Source organism: Eleutherodactylus coqui, chromosome 12, assembly GCF_035609145.1.
Source record: "Eleutherodactylus coqui strain aEleCoq1 chromosome 12, aEleCoq1.hap1, whole genome shotgun sequence".
Taxonomy (NCBI): domain Eukaryota; kingdom Metazoa; phylum Chordata; class Amphibia; order Anura; family Eleutherodactylidae; genus Eleutherodactylus; species Eleutherodactylus coqui.
Window position 1 is genome coordinate 33636366 of NC_089848.1, and position 27314 is coordinate 33663679.

Below are 27314 nucleotides of genomic sequence, written 5' to 3' on the forward strand. Positions count from 1 at the left end.
GAGAGATCTCTTATTGAGACTTAGGCCAAACTCACACGAATTTAATTAAATTGTGTATTGCACATGCAAAGTGCGTGTGCATAATACGCAGTGAATGGCATCAGTGAAAGTACATTGATTTTCATTGTTCCATTCACACTTACGCATATTTGTTGCGTATATTACGCATGTACAAAAGAACGCAGCATGTTCTAGCTTACCGCGTATTACACGTGATAGAGCTGCCACGTCCGTGCAGAGCCCGAGCACCACGCTCAGCACGGACATGGGGTGGTGATAACCCTGATTGTAAGGACCGTGCGACAGAGTATACCACTAAGCACGGTGACTTGGAATGTATAAAACCATAAACACTGTAATGCAGTACCGTGACACCAACTCCAGGGCCTGGCCCTAACCTAGTTGGGGGGGTGACAGTTCCCTACCTAAAGCGGGGACATCGCCCTGATAAAGGCCGCCCAGTGGTCTTCTTTCTGGGGCCTGAATGTCCTTATAAAAAACCCCTGGAGACACGCACCGACATGCAAAGCAAAAACAGAAAAGACAAACAACAAAGCAACAGAAAAAGACCCAGCAGGTACTTATCTGCAAGTTGCATAACACCGGGCACAGTTAAGCTCCAACTCCACATACTCCACTGTGTACAAAAATAAGCAGTACTGATCACCGGGAGGGAAGAGAATAAATAGCTACTCTGCACCTGAAACAATGGCAGAGTGAATAGAGAACCACACCTCCACCTTACTTCAGGCATGACTAATCCAACATGCAGTCATGCATCAAGGCAGACAGCAAAAGCCGATTCCGCACATGATGCATTAACCATAGATCTGCTTAACCAGGCGGCAGGTCATAGCCTGTGAAAGCCACCATGCTACAAGGATGTCATGACCGACAAGCCGTGACAAGAGCCTTATTGTTTTGTATGAGTTTGAAATGAATTAAAAACACAATTATATTGCGTACATATGGCGGTTTTTACACATGTTACTAGGAAAAATTAGAAAAAAATAAAAAAAGAGAAGACGTGAGGAAGCCAGTGCATGACAGCGTGCAGGGATGTGCAGTTCCTTACGCAGGTAGAAAGCTGTGATTTTTACGTAGTGTATTACCGTACGGTCGTGTGAGCCCGGCCTGAGACTGCAGGCTCTATACACCATGATAACTACAATCTGCAGAAGACAAATGGTGCAAAATGTTTATTAAGCCCTGTTACAAAAATAATTGTCAACCCAAAATACATGCATTGAAGTGAAAAATAACCCCCCCCCCCCAAACATTCCCGTAGCCTTTAGTTTGTATTTTGATGAATCGCAGTAAGGGCCTCTTCACATGGGTGTGATTATGTCCCGTTAGCGACTGTGATAATCATGGCCACATAACGGGATGAAATAAAACCATGTATTTCAATGGCTACGTTTTCATTAGCGGGATTCTCACTCGCTAATAGTACGCACAAGAAAAGATACAACCTGCCTTGTCTTTTCCGCACATACAGATGGGGCAGGACATACATTCCCGCAGTTTTATCAGTCTCAGGAGCATGGTGGGTGAAAGGTTTGGGAAGGAAAGAAAATAATTGCTCTGTATCGGCGAGCGTAGTTGCACATATGGCTGTCTGTTTTTGCCCTAAGGGTGGCTTCACGTGACCATATGTGCAACTACACTCGCCGCTACGGTGTATATTGCGCATGAACGGGGTTTCCCTTTCTTCTTCTCAGGCAGTTCACACTCCGCACCATAGCACAGGGAGAAGATAGGTCCTGCCCCAGTATTACCAACATGCGGGAAAGATAGGGCAAGTTCTATATTCTCTCGCCCGTAATATTAACAGGCGACGATACCACCAGTGAGAAGAAAGCCATTCAAAATCACTGGTTCGTTTTGTCCCGTTCTAACGAGACAAGAATCGGCCCATCTGTTCAAGCCCTAACATTGTAGTGACACGAACAGATTGCCATGACTGTTTTGTCTGCTGTTCCATTACTATGTGCTGTAGTAATAGTATTATTATCTCCATAGTCAGAAGGGACCCGGCTACAGAGGGAGCTGCGTGCGTACTTGGCTGCTATCAAAGGTAGGTCAGACATCTACAATTGTCATTGCTCACTCCCATACATACTCTAATTACATTAAGGCTGGGTTCTCACTGGGTGCAAATTTCGCAGTTTGGCACTTAGCCGCGGGTTTTGAACCGGCCTGGCCGCACGCTTTTATGCTGTGGGTGCACTCTCCTCTATGGAAGAGAAAAAAAGAAAATGAACATGCTACGGCTGGCGAATCCACAGCACCGGCTTCTGCCGGCTTTGCCGCGGTGGATTTGCCGTCCCGTGTGGATGAGATTTATGAGAAATCTCGTCTACATGGCTGGCTAATCGCGGGATTAGCGTCCGCTGGCAGATTTGTTGTGGCGAAATCTGCGGCAAATCCGCCAAGTGTGAACCCAGCCGTAAAGTGAATCTGCAGAGAAGATGAAAAGCTTCACGGTTCTTCACAGGCTGCAGAAATGCTGTTGATTTTCTTGAAATTTGTTGTTGCAACATTGTGTCGTACCAGCAAAGAAAATGAAGACGAAAACCTGTCCACATGCTGCGAAGATACCTGCAGCGTTAGTTCACCTGCGCTGCGGACTGTGAAACTGCAGCATTTTCAATTTATGCTACAGGTTTTCACCAGGAATTTCATGCCTTCAAATAAAGGGTTAAATCCATGCAGATTCCGCAGCACTTCCACAACAAAATCTGTGTGATTTGGTGGATATTTCGCTGCTTTAGGGCTACAACATCTGAACATGACCTTATAAATGCATTAATTTATGATGCCTGTATTATACTGCAGAGCTGTATTCACAATTCTGCTACTTCTGATTTCAGCTGGCCATAATGTTCCCTTATTTCATTGCCTGCTTCTGTTTGATTTTTAAACTTGACTAAGGCCGGCGTTACATGTGTTATGAGACGCACAAATATGAAACCCATTCTGTTGAGTAGGGTCACACACATGAAAACTAGCGGCTTGTGCGTGCCCTCGCATCGCATCGCATTGTCTTCCATGGGGCCGGCGTCACACCACGTGTCGGGTGCACAAGAGTGTGATGGAGATGCCAGGTTTTCTATTGAAGGCAATGGGGGACACTTTGCAATCCTGTAAGCCGCGGTGGAAGATCGCTGCTTCCCCGAAGTGATGTGAGGAGGTTTTGATACAAAAACGCCTCGCATCCACTGCGAAATCGCATATTGGTGAGCGCAATATCAGGCCGAGTTTCACAGCTGATATCACACTCGCCCATGTGGACTTAGGCTATCAAAACCGCCTTACATCACTTTGGGGAAGTAGCGATCGTCGACCGCGGCTGACAGGATTGCAGAGTGTTTCCCATTGTTTTCACTAGGAAGCCCCGCATCCCATCGCACTAGCGTGCACCCAGCATGTGGTGCGATGCTGTGCCGGCCCCAGTGGAGACAATGAGCGATGCAAGGGCAAGCCGAAGGATAGAGCACATTTGATGCATCTTACTTCTGTGGGCTTCTGTTTAGGACTGGCTTTGCTCCTATGTTCAGCAGCATTCATGTCCCATCACCTCCACTAAAGTTACATGGGATTATAAATCATATTTCATAGAGACATGTAGAGACCGATGTTATGGCATGCATTTCGTACAGTGTTTCCATACTTTTGTCCACCCCTGTATTTCACCATTACAAAGTCTCCCTCGCAGTGTTGTGTGCTGAGCCTCATATAAATAATGTCTTACAAAGCAGAAGGAGGATTGATAACTAGTCTGTGCATTAAAATCCTGTTGAAATGGTCATTTTCCCCTTTTAATGGGTCTGGAAGGATAATAAGTTATTGTATCAGCTGCCGACCTCCATTCTGTCAGTATGTAAATATTTCATGAGCCGGGGCTTCACACCTGCCAGCTGAGCCGGGTTACCTTACAGCTTCTGCTTGTGCCTACCTGCTGGTAGTCGTCCGCTCTGGTCGCCGGCAGCAGTAGTACCTGTCGTCACACAATACTGCGTCCTGCTGCGGCCTGTTTTACTTTAGCGGCAGAGCTTCTTGCTCTGTGAGGGCGCTACCGTGTGTGTTTAGGGCGTTTTACTGTACTTTCTGCCACACCGGGACCGATCACATCGTTGTGGAACACACCCATGCCGTAAATGAAAAGGCTGCCGCCTAACGAGCCCCCAGTGTTATCTATTTCCCTGTGAAATTGTGCAGTTCATTGCGCATTTTCGCAGGGATCAGGCGTGTATTTGCGCACTCCCATAGACTCCTATAGTGCCTTAGATGCGTAAATGCGCACAAAAATACAGTATGTCGTGGTTTTTTTTGCACGAGCTAAAGTACACAAAAAAGAATGGTGAAAATGGCCCCAGTGAAAACAATGGGTTGTCTGAAGCCGCATTTACAGCACAGCGTACGCACACATAAATCGCAGCGAATGGATCCAGTGAAAGTACGGTGAGTCTCATTGATCCATTCACATTTGCGTATATGAATTGCGTATAATACGCGTTTTCTTTATCACCGCGCATTACACGCGATCAAGCCCTATTGTTCTCTATGGGCACATAATAAACACGCACGCAGTTACATTGCGCATGTGCAGCGTTTATACGCAACGTCAAAAAGCGACGGAGCAGGAAATCTGAAAACAAATCAGTTAGACTGCGTGCGCGGTCCAAGATCACTGCCATAATCTGCGAAACGCCGGCGCGCACAGCAGTACGGCCCTGCGCTATACACACAGCTCCTTACGCATGCGCTCTAGTGCGCCCCGACTACAGTAATCATCTTAAAGATCAACTCCTGCTGCAAGTAGTAGGAAAATCATTTGAAAGTCGCAAGAGCGGCCGCACATGGGCGGAAGCCCATATACGCAAGGTGTATATGCGCTATGCAGGGCGCATGATCATGGGATATAGAGCCCCGGATCGGAGCACTTTACTTCATTGTGCTACTGGAACCGGTCACATCGGCAAGGTCCCAGCAGCGCCATGTCTGAGTAGGAGGGCCAGCCTACTTAGTAGGGGGTCAGCTGACTCGGTACGGGGGTCAGCAGACTTGTAGGCAGATTAGCTGACTCGGTAAGTGGGTCAGCTGACCTCGTTGGTCTAGGTGCCATCGTTTAACTCTGCGAAATCATGCAGTTCGTGCAGATGGCAATTGCCCCGAAAACAGAGCATGTGAAGGAACCCATTGAAGTCAATGAGTTCTATTTGCTGTGCATTGCGGGTGCAGATTTTGCGGTCCCAAGTACGCTAGTGCGAGGCTGCTCCAACTGCTGATGGTTCCTGGTAAGTTTGTTGCAGTCAAAGAGTCTATTTTCCTCCTCAGTAAACCAAAAACTTCACTGCTAAGCTCTCCTCTTGGAAGCTTATTTAAATATTTCTGGTCTTTAAAGCTTATTTGAGTATCTTAAATTATGACAAGATTAAATGTTTCATTTAGAAGGAGAAAGAATCCATTAGGCATACTGCAGTCAACAACTTGTCCTGAGCAAATACTCCATGCTCCTAACCCTGCCACCTTCCTGAGAGCTTAACCAAATTGGGGTTATTTAGTTTAGAAAAAAGACGGCTGAGGGGCGACATAATAACTATGTATAGATATATGAGGAGACAATACAGAGATCTCCCCATCATCTATTATACCCAGGACTGTAACAAGGGGGCGCTCTAATAACTATGTATAATATATCAGGGGTCAGTACAGAGATCTCTCCCATCATCTATTATACCCAGGACTGTAACAAGGGGGCGCTCTAATAACTATGTATAGATATATCAGGGGTCAGTACAGAGATCTCTCCCATCATCTATTATACCCAGGACTGTAACAAGGGGGCGCTCTAATAACTATGTATCGATATATCACAGGACAATACAGAGATCTCTCCCATCATCTATTATACCCAGGACTGTAACAAGGAGGCGCTCTAATAACTATGTATAGATATATCAGGGATCAGTACAGAGATCTCTCCCATCATCTATTATACACAGGACTGTAACAAGGGGGCGCTCTAATAACTATGTATAGATATATCAGGGGTCAGTACAGAGATCTCTCCCATCATCTATTATACCCAGGACTGTAACAAGGGGGCGCTCTAATAACTATGTATAGATATATCAGGGGTCAGTACAGAGATCTCTCCCATCATCTATCATACCCAGGACTGTAACAAGGGCGCTCTAATAACTATGTATAGATATAACAGGGGTCAGTACAGAGATCTCTGCCATCATCTATTATACCCAGGACTGTAACAAGGAGGCGCTCTAATAACTATGTATGGATATATCAGGGGTCAGTACAGAGATCTCTCCCATCATCTATTAATACCCAGGACTGTAACAAGGGGGCACTCTAATAACTATGTATAAATATATCAGGGGTCAGTACAGGGATCTCTCCCATCATCTATTAATACCCAGGACTGTAACAAGGGGGCGCTCTAATAACTATGTATAGCTATATCAGGGGTCAGTACAGAAATCTCTCCCATCATTTATTTATACCCAGAACTGTAAAAAGGGGGCGCTTTTTACGTCTAGAGTAGGGAAGAAGATTTCTACACCAACCTAGTAGGTGGATCTTTACTGTAAGACTATGGAACTCTCTGCTGAGAACCTGGTGATGACAAATTTGATAAAAGATTGTAAGAGGGACCCAGACACCTTTCTTGAGTGTTACAATATTACATATTATAGTCACTAATTACACAAGAAGGATCTGTGAGGCTGGGATTACTCTGATTGCCAGAATTGAGTCGGGAAGGAATTTTTTCCTTAAATGAGAAAAACTGGCTTCTACCCCATCCTCTGGATCAACACTAGGGAAAGGGACCAGGGGGGGGGGGGGGGGGGGTCGTAGGATGAACTAGCTGGACATTAAAGTGCTTTTCCAACATATAGAAAGAAACATACAGAGGGCAGAAAATTGTTAAATATGATGAAGTCATACTCACCACTTCAATTTTCTGCCAGAACAACACTGCTGCTCCTTTCCTCACAGCTGTTCCTTTTTTACATTGGCTACAGTGGTGATATTCTGTATACACACGTAACTGCTCCAGCCAATCACTGGCCTCAGCATTATATGGCTTGAGATTGCTAAGGTCTGTGATCGTCTGCAGTGTTCACATATGTATATCTAAAATCACTGCTCTAGCTAAGAAGAGTGCTGAGGACGGGAGCGGCAGCGCTGGACCATAGAGGTATGGGAGTAGCGATTCTGACCTAGTTTGTTATGTTTAATAGAGATGAGCGAATGTACTCGTTTTGACTAATTACTCGATCGAGCACTGCGATTTTCGAGTACTTCCGTACTCGGGTGAAAAGATTCGGGGGGCGCCGGGGGGCGGGGGAGGCGTGGCGGAGCAGGGGGTAGCAGCGGGGAACAGGGGGGAGCCCTCTCTCTCTCCCTTTCCCCCCCCCCACTCCCCGCTGCAACCCCCCACTCACCCACGGCGCCCCCCGAATCTTTTCACCCAAGTACAGAAGTACTCAAAAATCGCGGTACTCGGGCGAAAAAGGGGCGTGTCCAAGTAGGTTCGCGCATCTCTGTTTAACTATTTCCTGGTCTCTGTAAGTTTTTTCTATGACTCCTAAAAACTCTGTAAGCAACTAAAAAAAAATAAACAGTTTTTTTACATTCAGAGGACAAAACAGTGCATTTTATTATAGCTGTCTTTAATAATCCATGATTATTTTAGTTAAAAAGGTTATTATTTACAATCCTTCTGGATCTCAAAGCTGGTCGGTCTTTACAACTTAAAAATATGTGAAGCATTTATCTGTGATCGATATTTTACATGCTGGAGTAAGATGTACCAAATGTGCTAAAAGTTGCGTCTTGGGCCACCTGTGCGCCTCCAGGTAAAATCTGGCTTAGATTTTAGTAAATTCAATAGGCTATGGAGCCTATCCTCCCAGCAGGCCCCACCTCCCCACACAGTGATAAGGGTGGCGGAAAAGGTTAAAAAGTTTAGCGTTTTTTGCACAAGTAGGACTTTTTTATTCATTTTATGAATTCCTCCCATGACTTGTTATGTGCTTTTCTTAAAGGAATGCAAGAAGCATCCCTGAAGCTGACAGAATCACTTCACGAAGTATATGAGCCTGACTGGTATGGAAGAGATGATGTTAAAACGGTAGGAGAGGTGAGTACAGTATGTGGTACCTACGGTAATACACTTCATGTCTGCTAAATAAACAGTAGAACATGTTCAGCCAGTAATCACTATAATCCTAATTGTAAGTAAAAATCATAAATTGGCCGATGTTAACAGTTTATGAACATTTTTCTTAAATCAATATTTGATTCAGTTTCTGGAGCTACTAAAGTATTTATGTTCTTAAATCACCGTGATGAAATGGAAAACTATACATGCAAACTGCAAAAACTGGTGGCCAAACGTGGGACCACTTCCAATACCATTTAGAAATATGTCCCAATCCTCAGACACCAATAAGGTAGAAATAATGATTTTTTTTGCCACTTTTTACATTTTTTTTTTTTACAGAAATGTGATGAATTGTGGGAAGATTTTCATCAGAAGTTAGTTGACGGAGCTTTGTTAACGCTTGATACGTATTTAGGGCAGTTTCCTGACATTAAGGTAAGGTCTGATGAACTCACCTTGCTTATCTCCATTCTCCTACCCTACAATATAATGATGTCATTTCTCCTGTAACACAAATGCCTCCTCACACACTCAGATGGCAATTAGAGGATCAAGCTGCCATTGTTACAATGGAGCACTTCAGATTTCTATGATACCCCATTTAGGTGAGGTAACTAATAGCCAATGCTAGCAGTGTATGAGAAACGTTGTTGTTGGCCTTGCTCAATCTCAAGGTTCTACTGGCCAAATAGTATCCTCTTGACATGTAATTAGAATATGGCAACCGCACGCAGATTTCCTACCAGAGTACTGAATAAGCACTGGCACTGAATAATACCAGACTCTATGCTTGTCCTTGAAATACAGTTGATATCTGAGGCTGAAAATTGATGTTCACATACAGACCTACAAGTAAGAAATAGTTGAGGGCCTAAAGGGATGCTTAGAAGTCAATAATGAAAGCTTGGGTGGAATTCAAGGGTGGTAGAGAAACTCTCGGAAAGGATAATTTTTGAGGCATGGCCAAAAAGTCCTTTTATTGGGAGGAAATATATTCAGCCGCTGTCCCTACAAATGTATATTTTACTATATCATGATCATGTGAGTGTGCAGGTGTAGGCAAGAGTGTCACCAAGTTGGCACATGAGTGGTAGAAAGCTGGGCAGTGGTGTGCAGAAGTGAAGTAACGTCTACAGCAGGACTGACAGCGGCTTGTATGGCGCCGATCATCTTCAGGAACTTAAATGTTTAAAGTGACACTTTGACTTTTTTTCATTGTGATATCTAACTATGGATCCATGAGGAAAAAGGATTGTTTGCAGAGATGAGCGAGCATGCTCGGTAAGGTGATATACTCGAGAGAGCATCGCCTTTTTCGAGTACCTGCTGGCTCGTCCCTGAAGATTCAGGGGGGACGCGGGGGGAGGCAAGGGGGAGTGGGGAGCAGAGTGAGAGAGATCCCTCTCTCTCTCCCTTCCGATCCCCTCTGCAACCACCCGCTCACCCTGCAGCCACCCCGAATCTTCAGGGACGAGCCAGCAGGTACTCGAAAAAGGCGATGCTCTCTCGAGTATATCACCTTACCGAGTATGCTCGCTCATCTGTAATCGATTGGTTTTTGTGGATTATTGCTCAACAGTCCATTGTGGTGAAATTTGTCCCACAAACACCATGCCCAGAAGAAAGCAAGATCCAACGCCCATATTAATTTATGATGTATAGAAAGTACTACATTTTTCTGCTACGAATCGTGCAGGGCAGACGCCCGCTAAAAGCAAACTTTTAGACTTTGGAGTTGTGAAGCCACAATAAAACTTTGCCTTGGTACCTCTTGATTAGTAGTTATGTTCCTAATTGGTGAGACGAAGCTTTAAATGACTTCTAAGTAAATAGGCAAGCATTCATTTGAATATTTGTAGAGATTCTTTTCCATCCATGCACAGTCGTACATTAAAACATCTAGATAGAAAGGATGTGAAGATTGGATACAATGTGTCATCTGAGATCGCCATGGAAACAACATTTAAAAAAAAACAGATTTCATTTTTATGTCCCCGGAAAACCATTTTTTAATATTATGATGACATTACAGTCCAACAAACTTCTATTCTTGACTGCTGTACGTTGACTTAATCTACAGGCCCACTGTGCAGGAAACAGCAGCTTGGGTAGTATTTACCATTAGCCCATTGGTGACTTCTACAAGAAGGGCAGGAAATCTTCATCAAAATAACTAAACAACATGTAAATAGGGAATCTGAGTTCTCCTGCTAGTCCTTAGGTACAAGTATAGTGTATTCCAGAGTCGGTGTTGGATTCCTATTATTGCATATATTTTTCATGCAGTACTCTTCCAGGTAGCTTGAAAGGCTCATGAAACAGAAAAACGATTAAAATAACTCTTATATAATGGTAATAATGGGGTTTTCCAGGACTGCATTATTGATGACTTATCTTTAAGATAGGTTAGAAATAGCTGATTGGTAGGGGTTAGAGATGAGCAAGTATACTCGCTAAGGCACATTACTCGAGCGAGTAGTGCCTTAGCCGAGTATCTCCCCGCTCGTCTCTAAAGATTCGGGGGCCAACGGGGGGCGGGGAGCGGCGGGGAGGAACGGAGGGGAGATCTCTCTCTCCCTCTCTCCCCGTCGCAACTCACCTGTCACCCGCGCCGGCCCCCGAATCTTTAGAGACGAGCGGGGAGATACTCGGCTAAGGCACTACTCGCTCGAGTAATGTGCCTTAGTGAGTATACTCGCTCATCTCTAGTAGGGGTCCACCACTTGGGATCCCTGTTGATCAGCTCATTGTAGCAGTAGTGGGAACTGCTGACACTTCACTCCATACACGGCACAACACTGTACATTGTATACCTGCTGAGCCTTGTATAGCAGCTCAGTTCCATTCACTTGCATAGGACGGGGCTGTTCTCAGGCTATGAGACTCATGAAGAAGAAATCGCTGCGAACAGGCCATGGTGCTCATCCGAATTTTACTTGGTTTCCATCCTTGTCAGTCTTTTGCCTAGATAGAAAAGTGCCAAGGAAAGCATTACAGGAAAGCTGGAAGCAATGCATTAAAGGTAAAGAAACAACTTTAATGTTTGCAGCTTGATGAGGACAAGGAGGTGCAAACATGGCTGCACTACTGGGAAAAAATCCACAATTCAGCATCCACTGTTTTACTTGCTGCTTGGATACAGAATACTGTAATGTAATGGAGAAGAAATTCTTGTAAATAAAACTCCCTTTACTATATTTTCTGGCAGGTCGTCTCTGATTATATGTGAGTTGTCTGCAGTCTTAGGCCTCATGCTCAGGGGCGAATATTTGCTGCGGAATCCACGGCGGGCGTCCGTATCGCAGATCCGCAGGAAATGCCGCCCATAGCATGCTATGGAAAATTGTTTCTTCCTGCACGCTTGTGGAAACCAATTGCGGCTTCCACAAGCAGAGAAAAAATCGCAGCATGCTCCATTTTTGCGCAGATTCTGAAGACAATGCATGCCGTCCGATCCGCTGCCCTTCCACAATTGACATTGCGGAAAGGTCGTGGGTTTGGCGTCATTGCTAGGCGACGACACGGGGAAAGCAAGAGTTTAAAAAAAAAAATCTGCACTGTGCATGTCCGATTGTGAGCCGTGCGGACCATCCACAGTACATATGAATATGAAAGTAAGCAGGTATGTGTGGACGCCGCTGCTCTCAGGCGCGGATTCCACATGCAGAATCTGGCTCTGCCGTGTGCAGGAGGCCTTAATCACATCACTTACTTTTTTCAGATGGAAAGTCTATTTTTTTATGTTTCGAACACTACCTTTCTATTGAAAATAAGTTTTTACAAAAACTACTAAAATCCAATGATTTAGCAAACAATTACAAAACCATAAGGTAGGAGTAATACATGAAAAGTTACAGTAAAACTTTACAAATGACAAACACGAATAAAACTAAAACTCAAGGCGTGAATAATATTGCAGGACGTCAGTGGTATATAAGGGGCACATAGCAGTAAGTGCTCTGGAGCCCGGCTGTCCAGCTCTTTCCAAAGGTCTCTTCTTTATTGAAAGCCCTTGCACTCATACACGCAAGCCAACAGTTGTTATTTACTGATCCAATTATTTCTGATATAGATGAAATCTAATTACTATTCCAATAATGAGCTATGCTGGTTCTAGATGCAATAAGAGTATGAAGCACGGGGGTGCCTAAGTGCTAGGGCATTGGGGGGGGGGGGTCTAAATTCAGGAGAGCTAGAGCAGGATTAGCCTGAACTTGGATGCTACTAAGATTTGACATTAACTGAAAACCCCGATGCTAGAACACTGAGACCTAAGGACGATCCCACCACACAGAGTACTAACTATTAAACCACATCTCCAGCAATGGTTTAGACAAATGAGGCAACATTTTATCGAGAGTGTAAGAAGCGATGTACCATCTATATAAGACTGCAAGAAACTGAGATAACTGAGGAGTACGTACCATGCCACTGGTCGTCCGAAATTGAAATTTTAACATTGCCTTCCATTTCTTTTTAAGATTGTCAATGGGATCTATTAGGCGTAGATTTAGGGTCTAGTAGCAAGTGGAGAGCCCTTTTATTAGTACCCTAAGAGAGGATAACCAACAATCAAGTTTCAAAGGGCTATTGTTCTTAAGGGAGGAGGAAAAGGCTTTAGCAAGTGACGAATTTGGAAGTATTTGAAAAAATCAAGTTGAGGATTTTAAATCTGGCAGTCAGGTCTGAAAATGACAACAAAAAAAGATTAAAGCAAAGTTGGCTCATATATATTAGCACCATGGCAACACAAAAGACAAACCATTTGATACAGTTTCCAATTCCTCAATAATGTGTTTCTTCAGGCTACTGATCTCTATCATGATTGCCAACATAGTGCACCACCAAAACAGCAAATAGAAGCTAACTGCTACCTCACTGTCCTAAATACAATCACCCCACACATACATTCATTACAGGGTGCCGAACATATGAAAACAGAGCATAAAACTATAAATATGAAGAACGGGAACAATAAGCTAAATGACACATTGATATGGAAGAGGAAGGAAACAGTAGGTGATGGTAAAGGCTGATCATATAGAGGTGGCAGAAGACTGTAGACTTTTTGAAGAGGTGGGTTTTCAGGTTCTTGTTAGAGCTTTCCAAGATAGCAGAGAGTCAGATGTGTTGGGTTTGTGAGTTCCAGACTATGGATGGCATATGGAAGAAATCTTAGAGACAAACAGGTAGTGTTGATATAGCGCTTGGCAATGGCAGAAGAACTTCTAACAGTCATTGTAATGGCATGGAGTGTTATTGCTGAAATATAACTGAAATACTATACAAATGACCAATCACCTGGGATTTCATGTTTGATATTACTTTATTGTATTTTACCACAACTCTGAAACCCAATTTTAGCACTTGAGAACAAGCTACAGAAGGATTCAAAATTTTTACTTCTCCTTTATTGTCAAGGGATCACCACAGTATGTAGATTTAATGTTAGAATACTCCTCCAAGCATTAAGGCTCTCTCTCATAATAGGGTTTTTTTTTTCAATTATCACAAATGTTCCATATTGAAACCCCCATTCTGAGCTACCATCATGGTGCCCACTGAAATACGGGATCCTGTTGAGTTCTTCCCAGCATCAGGTATAAAGTATGTGATAAAAAGTGAATTTGGCTATTTTGTGAACTGCAGTAATTAAAGTTAGTTAATACTATTTCAGTTTAAAGTTTAATGAGATGACCCTAAAGTTGAATCTTAAATATTTATGCCTTTTTTTAAAGAATCGGATTGCCAAGAGGAGCCGAAAACTAGTTGATTATGACAGTGCAAGACATCACTTGGAATCATTACAGAATGCCAAGAGAAGAGATGAGGGGAGAATTACAAAGGTATTTCTGAGTCTTATATGTTTACTATGTGATTTTGCGATCATGGCTTAAGATCTAAAATCATGTCAATGTTTCAGCTACATTGTACCAATTGTTATTTTCCTTGTAAAAAGAATCTATAAGTAACAGACCTCTTTAAATTAAGTAAGGTAAAGGAAAAAGTTAACTAATGTTTGGGAAGGACCCCGGATTTTTTTTTATTAGTGTGGGGTTGTGAAAACTTTAATGGACAAACATTGGGAGCAATTGTTTGTCAGAGCACTCGCTCATCTGCTTATTGCCCTGTGTGATGGTGTCGGCATTCAGCCAACAAGTGAGCAGTGAGCATATTATGCCCCATCACTTACTGAAAAAGAGGGTTTTCCTTGAACTGTCTTTTTCTGCTGGTTATACTCCTCATATAAAAAAATCTTCTTATATCGTACCATCATCACCATTTTTTGCAGTTGTTGCACCTTGAGCCATTTTTCTTTCACTTCCACTGTGTACTTCTTGACCTGTCGTGTACAGATCTACGTCTGGCCGGCAGCACCTGCCACGTACACTTGTACCATTATTCACCCACAAAATTTGTATATCCACCCACGGAGTAGCTCCACTTCTCTCCTTTCACCCTTGTTACTGGCAGATAACATACTAGTGTAACAGGGCTCTTAGCTATAGTAAAGTAGTATGTAAGGCAAAAAAAAGCCATATGTCCATCCAGTTCATTCTATTAACCCTCCCCCTTCCCCCAATGTTGATCCAGAGGAAGGCAAAAAAAACACCAATGAGGTAGAAGCCAGTTTTCCCTATTTAAGGGAAAAAATTCCTTCCTGACTCCAATCTGGCAATCAGAATAATCCCCGGATCAACAACCCTTTTGAAGTTATCAATGATTATAAGATATAATTTTGTATCACTCAAGAAAAATGGCCAGGCTCCTCTTGTACTCTTTTATCGAATGTGCCATCACCATATCCGCAGGGCTCAGTCACACGGGCGAATCAGCACCCGTACACCGGCGCCGATGCGCCCGTGTGACTGACAGTTAGAAGACGGCCGTACCTGAAGACAGACTTCTCTCTGCAGCGCTGATGAAAGAACACGTGACCGGCAATGAAGCCAGTCACATGTTCTTTCCTCCAGCGCTGCAGAGAGACGTCCATCTTCAGGTACGGCCGTCTGCTGCCTGCAGTAACACAGAGCCGATGCGCCCGTGTGACTGAGCCCTCAGACAGAGAGTTCTATAGTCTCACTTCTCTTACAGTAAAAACCCCCTTCTTTATCTGTGTAGAAGCCTTCTTTCCTCCAGATATAGAGGATGTCCCTTTGTTATAGTCACAGTCCTGGGTATAAACAGATTATGGGAGAGATCCTTGTATTGTCCCCTCATGTATTAATACATAGTTATTAGAGCGCCCCCTTGTTACAGTCCTGGGTATAATAGATGATGGGAGAGATCTCTGTATTGACCCCTGATATATTATACATAGTTATTAGGTCGCCCCTCAGCCTTCTTTTTTCTAAACTAAATAATCCCAATTTTGATAACCTCTCTGCGTATTGTAATCCGCCCATTCTATTTATTACTTTAGCTTCCCACCTTTGAATCCACTCAGGCTCTGATATATCCTTCTTGAGTACCGGTGCCCCAAACTGTCCACAATATTCCATGCGTGGTCTGACCAGTGACTCTGCTTCTTATCACTGAGTCAGTTTCTTACCCCCTTACACACATTCTCGCCCAGACCAAGCATTCTCATTTTATATACCAACCTTTTATGCTGCTCAGTATCAAACACTTTGGAAAAGACCAGATACACAAGATCCAGTGACTCCCCGGTCCAGTCTAGAACTTATCTCCTCGTAGAAGCTGATCAGGTTAGTTTAACTGAAACAATCTCTCACAAGCCCATGGTAATACGGAGTTATACAGCTATTCTCCTTGAGGTCCTCCAGGATAGCATCTCTTAGAAACCCTTCAAACATTTTACGCACAATAGAAGTAAGACTTACCATCCTGTATTTTCCAAGTTCATTTTTTGACCCCTTTTTGAATATCGGCACCACATTGGCTATGTGCCAATGCAATGGAACAGACCCCACGATTTTAATCTTTTTAAGACGGCTCTGCACTTCTTCCTGGGTTAAACTAGTGACATTTAGTGGAGAGTTTACTTTATCACTCTGTATCTCATCTGACATTTCATTTTAAAAGTATTAAAAAAATTTGCTTTCTCCTCATCAGCCTCTACCATTTCTCCTACATTATTTATACAAGGGCCAACACTTTCAGTATTAATCTTTTTACTATTTATATAGTTGAAGAACAGCTTAGGACTAGTTTTACTCTCTTTGGCAATAAGTCTCTCTTTCTCCATCGTTGCTGCTTATATCTGACTTTTACATAATATATTTTTTTGCCTATAGGTTTTTAGTTCTACTTCGCTGTCTTCTTGTTTTAGTAGTTTAAATGCTTTTTTTTGCCGTTTATTGTCCCCTTTGCTTCCCTGTTAAGCCATATTGGTTTTCTCTTGTTACTAAGTCTATTATTCCTGTAAGGTGTGAAGCGCTCACAGTAAGTAATTAGGATGTTTTTAAACATTTCCCGTTTATTGTTTGTACTCTTATTTTTGAGGACATTATCCCAGTCAATGAGGTTTAGGACATCTCTAAGCTGATCAAACTTGGCCTTCTTAAAGTTTAGTATTTTTGTAGCTTCCCTATAAAACTCCTTTTTGAAAGACAAGCTAAAATGTATCACATTATGATCACCGTTTCCCCGGTCCCCCCAATCTGCCCCCCCGTTATTCTGTCAGGTCTGTTGGTTAATATTAAGTCCAAAATGGCTGTCCCTCTATTAGGGTCCTGAACAAGTAAGGTAAGGTAATTATCTTTAGTAATTGACAGGAAGTTGTTACCTTCATGAGTTCCGTAGGTTTATATCTGGATAGTTTAAGTCCCCCATAATGATTACCTCATTGTGATTTGCTGCTTCATCTATTTGCTTTAATAATAGATTTTCAGTGGCTTCTGTTATATTTGGTGTCTATTGAAAACCCCTAAGAGGATTTTATTGTTGTTTTCCCTCCATGTATTTCCACCCATAGAGACTACATGTTCACCCCCCTCCCATATATCTATAGTAATGGGGGAATGTCCAGGTCTACTGGAGAATGGTAGTCTTGAGCAAAGAAAAGTTAAAGGGTCTTGAAGTGAGGCATTTGTAGGGGTCTCTATTGCAACCGTTGCTTATAATGCGGAGCATTTATGGGAAAGCTGGTTTTCAGGCAGCTTAATGAAGATTCCCTCACCCATCTCAGGGCTTCCTGAATTAAAAGGACCTGAAATTGCTGAGCACATCATCACTGAGCTGCCAGTAACCCATCGTTCCCACACTTCATTGAGACTGCACTGATCTAAGCAGTGGAAAATCTAGGTTATAACACAGTGAGTTCCCCACCAATCATGTTACTTGTACTTACTGTATGTTGTAAATCACAGCCATCCAGTTTCGGATGACAAACAGTGGGACCCTATGAAAGTTGTGTTGTAGCGGTGAGCTCAGCTGTAACCTAGCATTTCCGGTGTTCAACAGCAGAGGCTGTGGCCTACCTTATAAGCACCAAGATGTGATTAGTGGGACTCAGGAGGCTGACGAGAAGAGAACAGTTAATGAGTGACCACTTTATTCTGGGGGAGCCTGGCATGGAGCCTGACTGAGGACCAGGTTGGGCCGGGCAGCGAGTAGTGTGCACCGCACCACAACAACTTTGAACAGAGGCTGAGGTTCAGCGGTGTAGAAGGAACAGACGCCAGTATGATCTCACTTTCCCCAGTATTATTTTTCCCCCAAGGTATTATCAACCCCCCTCCAGTATGATATTTTATCCACAATATCATCTCTCCTCTCCCACCAGTATCATCTCACTACCCCAGTGTCATTTCTCCCCAACAGTATCATCTCCCCGAATTTCATCCCCCAATAACATCTCTCCCACTACACAATATACTTCTTTCCCAATATATAGTAACTTCCCCCATACATCATACCTCTTTCCCCATCTCCTAGTATATCTCTTCCCACAAAGTACTCCTCTCTGACCCCACACAACATGTTGCTGCCCCCAATATATCCCCCCATACGCGGTATACCTCTCCTCCACCTCTCCTCCCAGAACCCTCCACACAGTATACTTCTCTGCTCAGTATATCTCACCACAATATAATATATCTCATCAGTATACCTCACCAATGCACAGTATACATTTCCACCAATATATCTCCCCCCACAGTATACTTACATATAGTATACTATCTAATTTTCGGTCCCTGTACCTCTGCAGAGTTGCACTGTTCTCCTTGTCAGCAGCTTTTCTTTGATTTCCCATGGCTCTCAGAGCTCAATGAGAGATTCACTGAATATAATAGAACAGCTCGGAAAGCCACGGGAAAGGGAGGAAAGAGCTGCTAACAAGACATTGTGACTATGCAGAGGTAAGGGGACCAAACAGTGGGTGCCTTCTGTGGGGGGGAGCTGGCCCTACCTAGAGGTATGATGGCCCCCATCATCTTCCCCCCCTAAATCTGTTGGTGGCTAATGGGTACAGTTATACTCACGGAACAGCCCCCGACTTAAAAGGGCAAGCTCTGTTAAATAGTGCATTACTCTCATCTGACTGGCATAGAGTAGTGGTCCCCAGCGACTGGCCTGGGAGCTATATGTGACTTATCAACCCATGCTGTTTGGCTGTCCGTATTATGGTCCATTTACTCACAGATGATCGCTCAAAATTTGTCAGAAACTGACAGTTTTGAGCGATCATTTTGCATTAGGTACTAATGGGCTAATCAGCCCATTAGTAGCTAACTAGCTTAATTTGCATGTATTTAGAGAACAGCGGGTGGTCTGTTCTCTAAATATATTGCTATTGTTCTCCAGCTGCTGAAAGAATGTTATCAGCGCTGCCCGTGGAGAACTAAGCATGCTGTCCGTCTTATCGGTCCCGATGGATGTTAAGCTGAGCTGAACTCAGCGGTGGATGAAAACTGCACAGTAAGTGCACAATGGGCACACATTTACAAACAACGATTATCGCTCAAAACATGGCTTTTGAGCTAATTTTGAGTGATAATCGTTGTGTGTAAAAGGGCTTTTAGTCCGGAGTTTTATCCATACACGCTGGCAATTCCCATTATTACAGACAGGCCCTAACCCCAAACGATGTCAAACTGGATGGTATAATGGTAGTGAAAACAATTTCAGCAAATGTTTGCAAATTCACAATTTCTTGTTTCTCCACATTTAATGTTTCTCCTCTATTTTTTAATTTATTGTGGCTCCTGACCATCACTCAAAGTTGGATATGGCTCACAAGGTACAAAAGGATAGGGGCCTCTGGCTTAGAGGGATCACGTAACGGGCTTCTACACCTTTCTAGTTAAGATCATGTATGGTATACAGGTCTTAGGGCCTCTTTCATAGTGCAATAGCGTCCACTAGCTTAGAAAAACTTCACACAGCATCCGGAAGAACATACCAGACCGAGTTATAGGACAGTAGCTTACATGATCATCAAGGAAGGCTTGCTCTGCCATTGAATCACCAAGATGTGTAAAATCCTGGCTAAGAACAGTAGGGCATGACCAGGGCACTTTTTACGTGATCTGCTTAGCATGCACGTTGTCTAGTATTGTAGTAATTTAGGTATTAAAGGGGATTTCTGGCATTTGAAAAGGGTTCCTCAGGATATGATAGCATCAAAAAAAAAAAAAGCTATTACTCACGTTGCCTCCGCTCCCCTCCACTTCCGTCCCCACTGGCACTGCAAGAGATGACATCATGCTCATCACTCACATGACTACTACAGCCAATCACTGGCCTCAGCAATCATTTGCTGTTCATATACACATGACTGCTGTCATCAGTGCTTCCTGTAACAGAGGGGACCAATCAGCTGTGCTGGACTGGAGGCAATGTGAGAGGGTAATGTGAGAATGACTATTTTATTCTTTTACACCATTCCCTATCCTGGAGCACTTTTTTTTTTAATGTTGGACATTCCCTTTAAGGGGTCTTATGTGCTAGCTCTGCTTTATATACTAGTTATTCTAGAATTGGTTTGTAGGCTTAAAATTATTTGACACGACATGCTGTATGTATTAGTCAGTACCTCCAATAAGAACGAGCTAAGAGTCTTCCCTGGGCTTTCTAGGCAGAAGAAGAGTTCCAGAAGGCACAGAAAGTGTTTGAAGACTTTAATACAGATTTGCAAGAAGAACTACCATCTTTATGGTCCAGGTATTTCCTTTGGTATTTTATTTAATTCAATCTCTTCTAATTAAAAAAAAATACAAAATCACTAGATTTTCAAAAAGAACACCAACCACAAACATGAACAAACCTACAGAAGGTCATGTCAAGCCATTCCAGTGTGAAAACCAGCAAATGTGAAGTATTCACTTCTGAAGACAGGATTCTCCGTAGCGCCGCTGCACGTGTCCGGTTCAGTTCTTGGCTTTGAATTGTAAAGGTTTTTAACAAGTGGGATAAAGTTCCGTTTACATTTTCCGAAATGCAAAAATAGCCTAGATCTCTTCATAGAGACAAGTGGTATCAGAGTGGGTAATGACTTCCTGAATGTGTGGCTGATGAGTCTTCCAGTGCTTGGAGATCACTTGTGTCTATAAAAAGATGGACGCTATTTATACAACACGCAGACCCCCGAGTTGGCAGAATGTGGAATACTTAGATGAGCTCCTACTTTCACTTATTTACGTTAGTAGAGGTAACTAGTAGTCAGGGACTATTTGTTGTTAACTCCTGTTAGAACTTCTTTGTTTAAGGTCTATTTTACTTTGATTTTGCAATCTAGATTTGTACTCCGTTTTTACACCGGGGGGGGGGGGGGGGGGGGGTCTCTGTATGATTACTGTACACTGCCTTATAAGATGGAAGGCTGTATACACTGTTTTATATAAGACTTTGTGACCTTCATTTTGAAAAATCCAATAAAGTTCTTAGAATAAAAAAATGCAAAAATAAATGAAAGCCTTACTAAGAACCAATACTTGCAATGCCCCGAACCATGATGCCTATTGATTTACACTACTCTAGTTCACTAGACTAATATATCGATTATTACAACTTTATGGACAACACATTTACAAACATTACTGCAAACATACAGTTGCAAGAAAAAGGAAAGGCCCTTTTACACACAAAGATGATCACTCAAAAGATGACTTTTGAGCGATCATTTTGGATAAACTACTAATTGGTACTAATGCATGTGAGTCACCGGGAGCTATATTCAGAGAACAGCGGGTGGTCTGTTCTCTGAATACATTCACTTTTTTCTGCTGCGGGGCTGACAGCTGAGACCATGTTATCAGCGCTCCCCATGGAGAACACAGAGTGAAGTCCCTGCTATCAGCTTTTCTGCTGAACGATGGATTTTATGCTGAACATAAAATCATCGTTTGGCAGAAGCGTGAAAGATGGGCACATTTACAGGCAATGATTATCGCTCAAAAGATAGCTTTTGAGCAAATTTTGAGCGATCTGCATTGTGTGTAAAAGGGCCTTAAGTGAGTCCTTTAATATTATCTAGATTTCAGTCATGATCACAAATAAAATGGGCAAAGCAGAATGACATGGGTTCTACAACAGCCAGAGTCCTTATCTTAACCTTATGAAGAAGCTATGGCTTGACATGAAGAGTGCTGTGCACACAAGTCATCCCAGAAATAGTAATGAACTGAAACACTTTTGTGGGGAGGAATGGTCCAAAATTCTTCCCCAACGTTGTGCAAATTGTATTGGGAGCTACACAAAATGTTTCGTGGGGGTGCTTGGTCCTAAGCAAGTATTTTTAGGTTATTGGATTCAAAGGTTCACTTACTTTTTCTGCCTACACTGTGGATGTTTACTCAATATGCTCAAAAAAGACATGAATAGTACAACTATCTGTGTGTTATTAGTGCAGTTAGATTGTGTTTGTCTATAATTATGACTTGGATAAGATCGGTTTTCATTAGTAATCAATGCAGAAATCAGGGGATTCCAAAGGGTTCACTTACTTTTTGAGCAAATGTAAAGCTGTGGATTTATTAACAGTTAAAATTGAATTTTCTCTCCGCTGAATATACGTTTTTAATGAGTTTGGATTTTACATATAAATTGCATTGATGTGTAAACTAATGCTCAGCGGACCACTGAAAATATACAATAACCTTCTTTTGTTTTTCTTGCAACTTATTGGAACTCCTCAATAATCCAGACGAATCGGTTTCTATGTGAACACTTTCCAAAACATAACAGGTCTGGAAGCAAAATTTCATAAGGAAATCACAGGGGTGAGTAATTTGCTAAACAAATTAGATTTTTCGTCATAAACTCAGAATTACATGTTGGAGGTGTGATATATTTTCTTTAAATAGGGAAGATGGAAGAATACATCTGCAGCGCCACCTATTGGAAGGCAGCATTCCTGCAAGTCAATATCAGACTCTTTAGATAAGCCTTATAACAATGACTGGGAATTGAGTCTGACATTGACTTGCAGGGATGCTGCCTTCCAATAGGTGGCGCTGCAGAGGTATTGTTCCATCTTCCCTATTTGCGTATTTCCCAGAGGAGCATTTGATGATGGCATTAAGTTTTCTCACTCATCTTCTAGGTGTCTCCCTTCCTGACCCGTATTTTCTGTAGGCATGTAAGAAAATCTAATACTTTTTGGTGAGGCTGAAACCAAACTGCTGTTGGGTATACAAGATCGCGCTGTCCATAAGCTTGGTGTCTAACACAACTGCTACATGCCAATACATTTATAATGAACATCGGAACAATATGAGGGGACCCAACGTTAAATGGTTACTATTTATCACATTCCCTCGTATCCCTTTAAGAAGCTTTTATTCACACTCCTATGTGTCTTCTTGTGATCTTCCTGGTTTTAGAAGTGTCTACATTTCCGGGTTTCTCTAACTATGGTTCTCCCCCACCGCAGTCCAGATGTCCTTGAGGTAGAGCTGGGGATGGAGCATTGAGAGCAGCTATCATATACTGATCCTTACTGCTTTCACGGTCTGCCACAATCTCTCTTTGGCAACATAATGAATTTCCCATATCTCTAAATATATTTCCTATATGGTATTTCTATAGGGGGCAATTGTGTTTTTATACAGATACTGTCTTATTTTCAGTGTTTCTTTTTGTCATCGAGCAGCTTGAGAAGATGGGTTGTAGGTTACTTTGAGCAAAAGCTTGAGAAATTACTGATGGATAAGGCACTGGCCTCCTAAGCAAGGGATTGTGGGTTCGAGTCCCATCTGGGGTGGTTGCCCACTTTCCATCATCATACTGTGGTTAGCTTGAGGAATTAGATGGACCAACGTAGAAGCTTTAGGTTAAAATGGTCGTTCAATTACAATATAATTAATTAAGGACAGGAGCACAGGGCTTAAAATACCAAAACCAGCGGTACTTACCTGTTCTCAGCCCCAGCGATGCAGTGCAACAGTCCTGCGGTCCTCCCTATCTTTGTTGTGGAATGGACACTACATGACGGCTGCAGCCAATGAGAGGAGACAGTGGTGGGGTGCCGTTCTCCTGGCATATCCGTTCACAGCATCTGAGCGGGGAATTAAAAAAAAAATTCACACTGTGCATGTTCGGGAGCGTGCGATTCGCGGGCATGCGCAGTGCCATATCCAGCCATAAGTGGTCTTTGCCGGGTCTCTGCTGGCAGTGCGGGGAGATCTGCAGCGTTTTACGCATTCGGCCGTGGACATGAGCCCTTAAAGAGTAAGAAGTAAAAAAACAGCTTGACTAGAGGAAAGCCTTTGCAGTAGTATTACAAGCTTTTACTTCTTTTTATTATCCTTTGTTAATTATCATACGACATGCATCATAAATTACATTAGCGAGTATGCCGTTCTCCTGCCACCTTCCCTGCTGTCTGCAGAAGAGAAAAAGTACATAAGCAACTTTTTTCAGAAAGCTTTGATATCCAAAGGGTCCATTTTTTTAAATTATTTTTTTTTAACCCCTTAACTCTATTTCTCTGTACATGGTTGTATTACGCATGGTGTACAAAGAGTGCCGAATGGAGGAGGGTTTATGAGAGCGTGCCTGGTTTCCTAATTTGGCCTACTTTGTAGAGCCATATTAGTATTATTAGTGGGCTTGCAAACTAGCAATGTGACATGCTGAAGTATGAAGCACAAACGTGAGAACAAACAAGCCATTGTGATTATATAAACAACAAAGGGATGCATCTAGAGATGAGCGAACGTACTCGTTTAGGATGATTTCACAATCCAGCACCGCTTTTTTCGAGTAACCGACTGCTCGGGCGAAAGATTCGGGGGCACCGGAGAGCGGGGGACGGCGTGGTGGAGCAGGGGGTAGCAGTGGGGAACAGGGGCGAGCTCTCTCTCTCCCCCCACCCCCACTCCCCTCTGCAGCCCCCCGCTCACCCCCAGCACCCTCCAAATCTTTTCGCCCGAGTAGTCAGTTACTCGAAAAAAGCGGTGCTCGATTGCGAAATCGCCCTAAACGAGTACGTTCGCTCATCTCTAGATGCAACATCTTTATTGTGCATATCAGCTGGGGTCCTGAGATTAGAAAAAAAGACTTGATGAAACAGCGCCATTCTTGTCCATGGGCTGTGTCTGCTATTCAGCTGAATCCCACTGAGCTCCAATACCAGGCATAGTCCATGGATACGGGCGCTACACTTCCTGAATAAAAAGCTGACACTTTAATAATTACCAGGGGTGAGATATTGGGTAATGACATCAGTGGAAGAAGTAGCACTAATCAAATGGAGGTCAATTATTCTGCACTTTTGTTAAAACAGAATCTATTGTAGTCTAAATCCAACACAAAGGGCAAAAATCATGGACTCATTTAAAAAATGTTATGATTGGTTTAGTTTGTAGGAAATATTCTTCAACCTGTCATAATGGTGGCCTCAGATGAACCTGTCACAATGGTGGCCTCAGATGAACCTGTCACAATGGTGGCCTCAGATGAGGTTCTTCACAGCTGCTGAAGGACACACGTTGCATTCTGGGTCTCATCTACCTTATCTGCAGGGGAGAGGTTGTTTGTCTCTAGGAAGCTGTGCAGTATGGCATACATCATTTTGTACAGGACACTGATGAAAAAGGCCAGCCTGGGGCTGCACGGCGACGCCTGAGGTCTGCATGGTGAGCGCCTGGGGGCTGCAGGCTCCTCCCCCAATCCCCCCATAGGTCTCCAGTTGCCCACTAGAGCTTTAAAGTATTGTAGGAAAAGCAAATTGTAAAGCTGACAGTTCCTAAAATTCTCTTATTTGCCGCTAAGAACTAATAGCACATAATGTACCGTAGCGGGAACCTTCATAATACACCCCCTGTTTAAATGTAGAAGGTTTTAGCGACAAAGAAAATAAATTTCTTCTTTGCACCCCTGAGCCAAAGCATGAAAGTCACCGCAGGGCTGCAAGGGCAGGCTTATAAACTGCAGTTTAAAGTCCCCAGTCGCTGCACATTCTAAAGGATTTTGGAAATGTGAAGCACAAACGTTTCTCTCTGGAGAGAGATATTTTCACTGTTTCCACCAAGTGTTTGCGCCATGTTCCCATATATTCGCTGGCTGTCGTTTGGCCATTACTTTAGAAGCAGTTTTTTTATGCCAGCAAATTTATTGCAGTAAGCAGAACTGCTCCATATTTATGGCTTTACTAAATCCGAGCCTCCCGGCGGCGCCTTGTTTAATCTCTCCTTATGTGAAAGCAAAATAAATGCTGAATTATTTTTTATTGGTTTTCTCCCGTATTCTGCAAAAATCCTCTTCATGTTTCCTATAGTTATTGTTCTAATGCAGTGAATCTTCTATAGTAACTAAACATAATTCTGGGAACTGTTTAATATACAAGATAGATTCTACATCCATCTTCGTGTAAATCAAGCGTTTCATTTCATGATAACGCTCATAAATAGGTCTCAAAAATGGTATTCAGTTTAGGTTGGTTATATATATGCTGCGTTACTTGCAAATACGGTTATGTCAGAATGAATACTCTTAGGTTAGGCTACATGGCACCTTCATCCCTGATCGGGGGTTTCATCTCAGGGCTTCATCTGGATGGCCAAAAATGGCAGAACTAAATTGATGTCCAAAAAGGAAAATTTCAAAACATGCTTCGAAATGCCTAAGACTTCTAATGTCTTAAAAGAAGGATATTCGAAAAAGTCGCATAAAGCTGAAGTAGATAAATGGTGAATGTTCATTATTAATAGAGATGAGCGAGTATACTCGCTAAGGCACATTCCTCGAGCGAGTAGTGCCTTAGCCGAGTATCTCCCCGCTCATCTCTAAAGATTCGGGGGCCGGCGCGGGTGACAGGTGAGTTGCAGCGGGGGGGGGGGGGGGGGGGGGGGAGGGAGAGAGAGATCTCCCCTCCATTCTTTATAAATACGTAACTATTCAGATATTGTGTTTGAAGAATGCCTGGTAAAGAGATCAAAGTCATCCAAAAGCTCGCTGTTTGTCATCATCTTTTCAGTTGGCCATTAAAAGGTGTAACTTATGAATCTCACTTTTTATCTTTTCTATCTGCTGGACAACAAGGTACAAAGATATCTTTTCCTTTTGTAAATTTTTACAAATTTTCTGTAAATTTTAGATTTTTTTCTAAATAAACTTGACACATTGACCAAAGTTTACCATCAAAATAAAGTATAAAGTTCACAAAAACATTCCCAGAATAACTCGGATAAGTAAAAGCATTAAACTGTTATCGCCACATAAAGTCACACATGCTTGATTTGAAAAATGGGTCTTAAAGTCCAAAATACGCCACGTCCTTGAGTTAAGGGGTTAAACTAAGTTATTTTTGAAATATAAGATAATCTTGTCTATTGGAATAGACCATTGTGGCTCTACAGTGTTTAAATGGAAAGAGAGAAAGAGAAGGATAAGAAATAATCTAGATTGATACTATTGGAGAAATCACAAACGTATCATTGAGAGTCCTGGAAACACAAAGTCACGCCAAGACATCCTCTACTAATATTATTATATGGAGATAGAAATCCAATGGACTCCCTTATTTCGTCATGTATACTGTATGTAAAAAGGAATGGGAAGTAAATATTATATATCTTCTGTCTTTTCAGCTGTGTCACAAACTCTATGAAGTTATGACCAAGTTAGGAGAACAGCATGCAGATAAAGCATTTACCATTCAAGGTGCTCCAAGGTAGGTAGACTAATTAATTAAAATCATGATGATCAATGT

At 42.6% G+C, this 27314-nt stretch overlaps 1 protein-coding gene across 4 annotated transcripts in view; it reads left to right on the plus strand.

Annotated features, from left to right (window-relative positions):
- The window catches only part of AMPH (amphiphysin), a 214858-nt gene that overhangs the window by 127991 nt on the left and 59553 nt on the right, over positions 1-27314 (plus strand). For all 4 annotated transcript variants that reach the window (XM_066584899.1, XM_066584900.1, XM_066584901.1 and 1 more), the window contains exons 3-9: positions 2023-2077; positions 8076-8170; positions 8534-8629; positions 13933-14040; positions 20238-20323; positions 22305-22380; positions 27193-27275. In XM_066584899.1, the coding sequence (XP_066440996.1) occupies positions 2023-2077; positions 8076-8170; positions 8534-8629; positions 13933-14040; positions 20238-20323; positions 22305-22380; positions 27193-27275 (599 nt within the window). The remainder of the gene's footprint in view (positions 1-2022; positions 2078-8075; positions 8171-8533; positions 8630-13932; positions 14041-20237; positions 20324-22304; positions 22381-27192; positions 27276-27314) is intronic.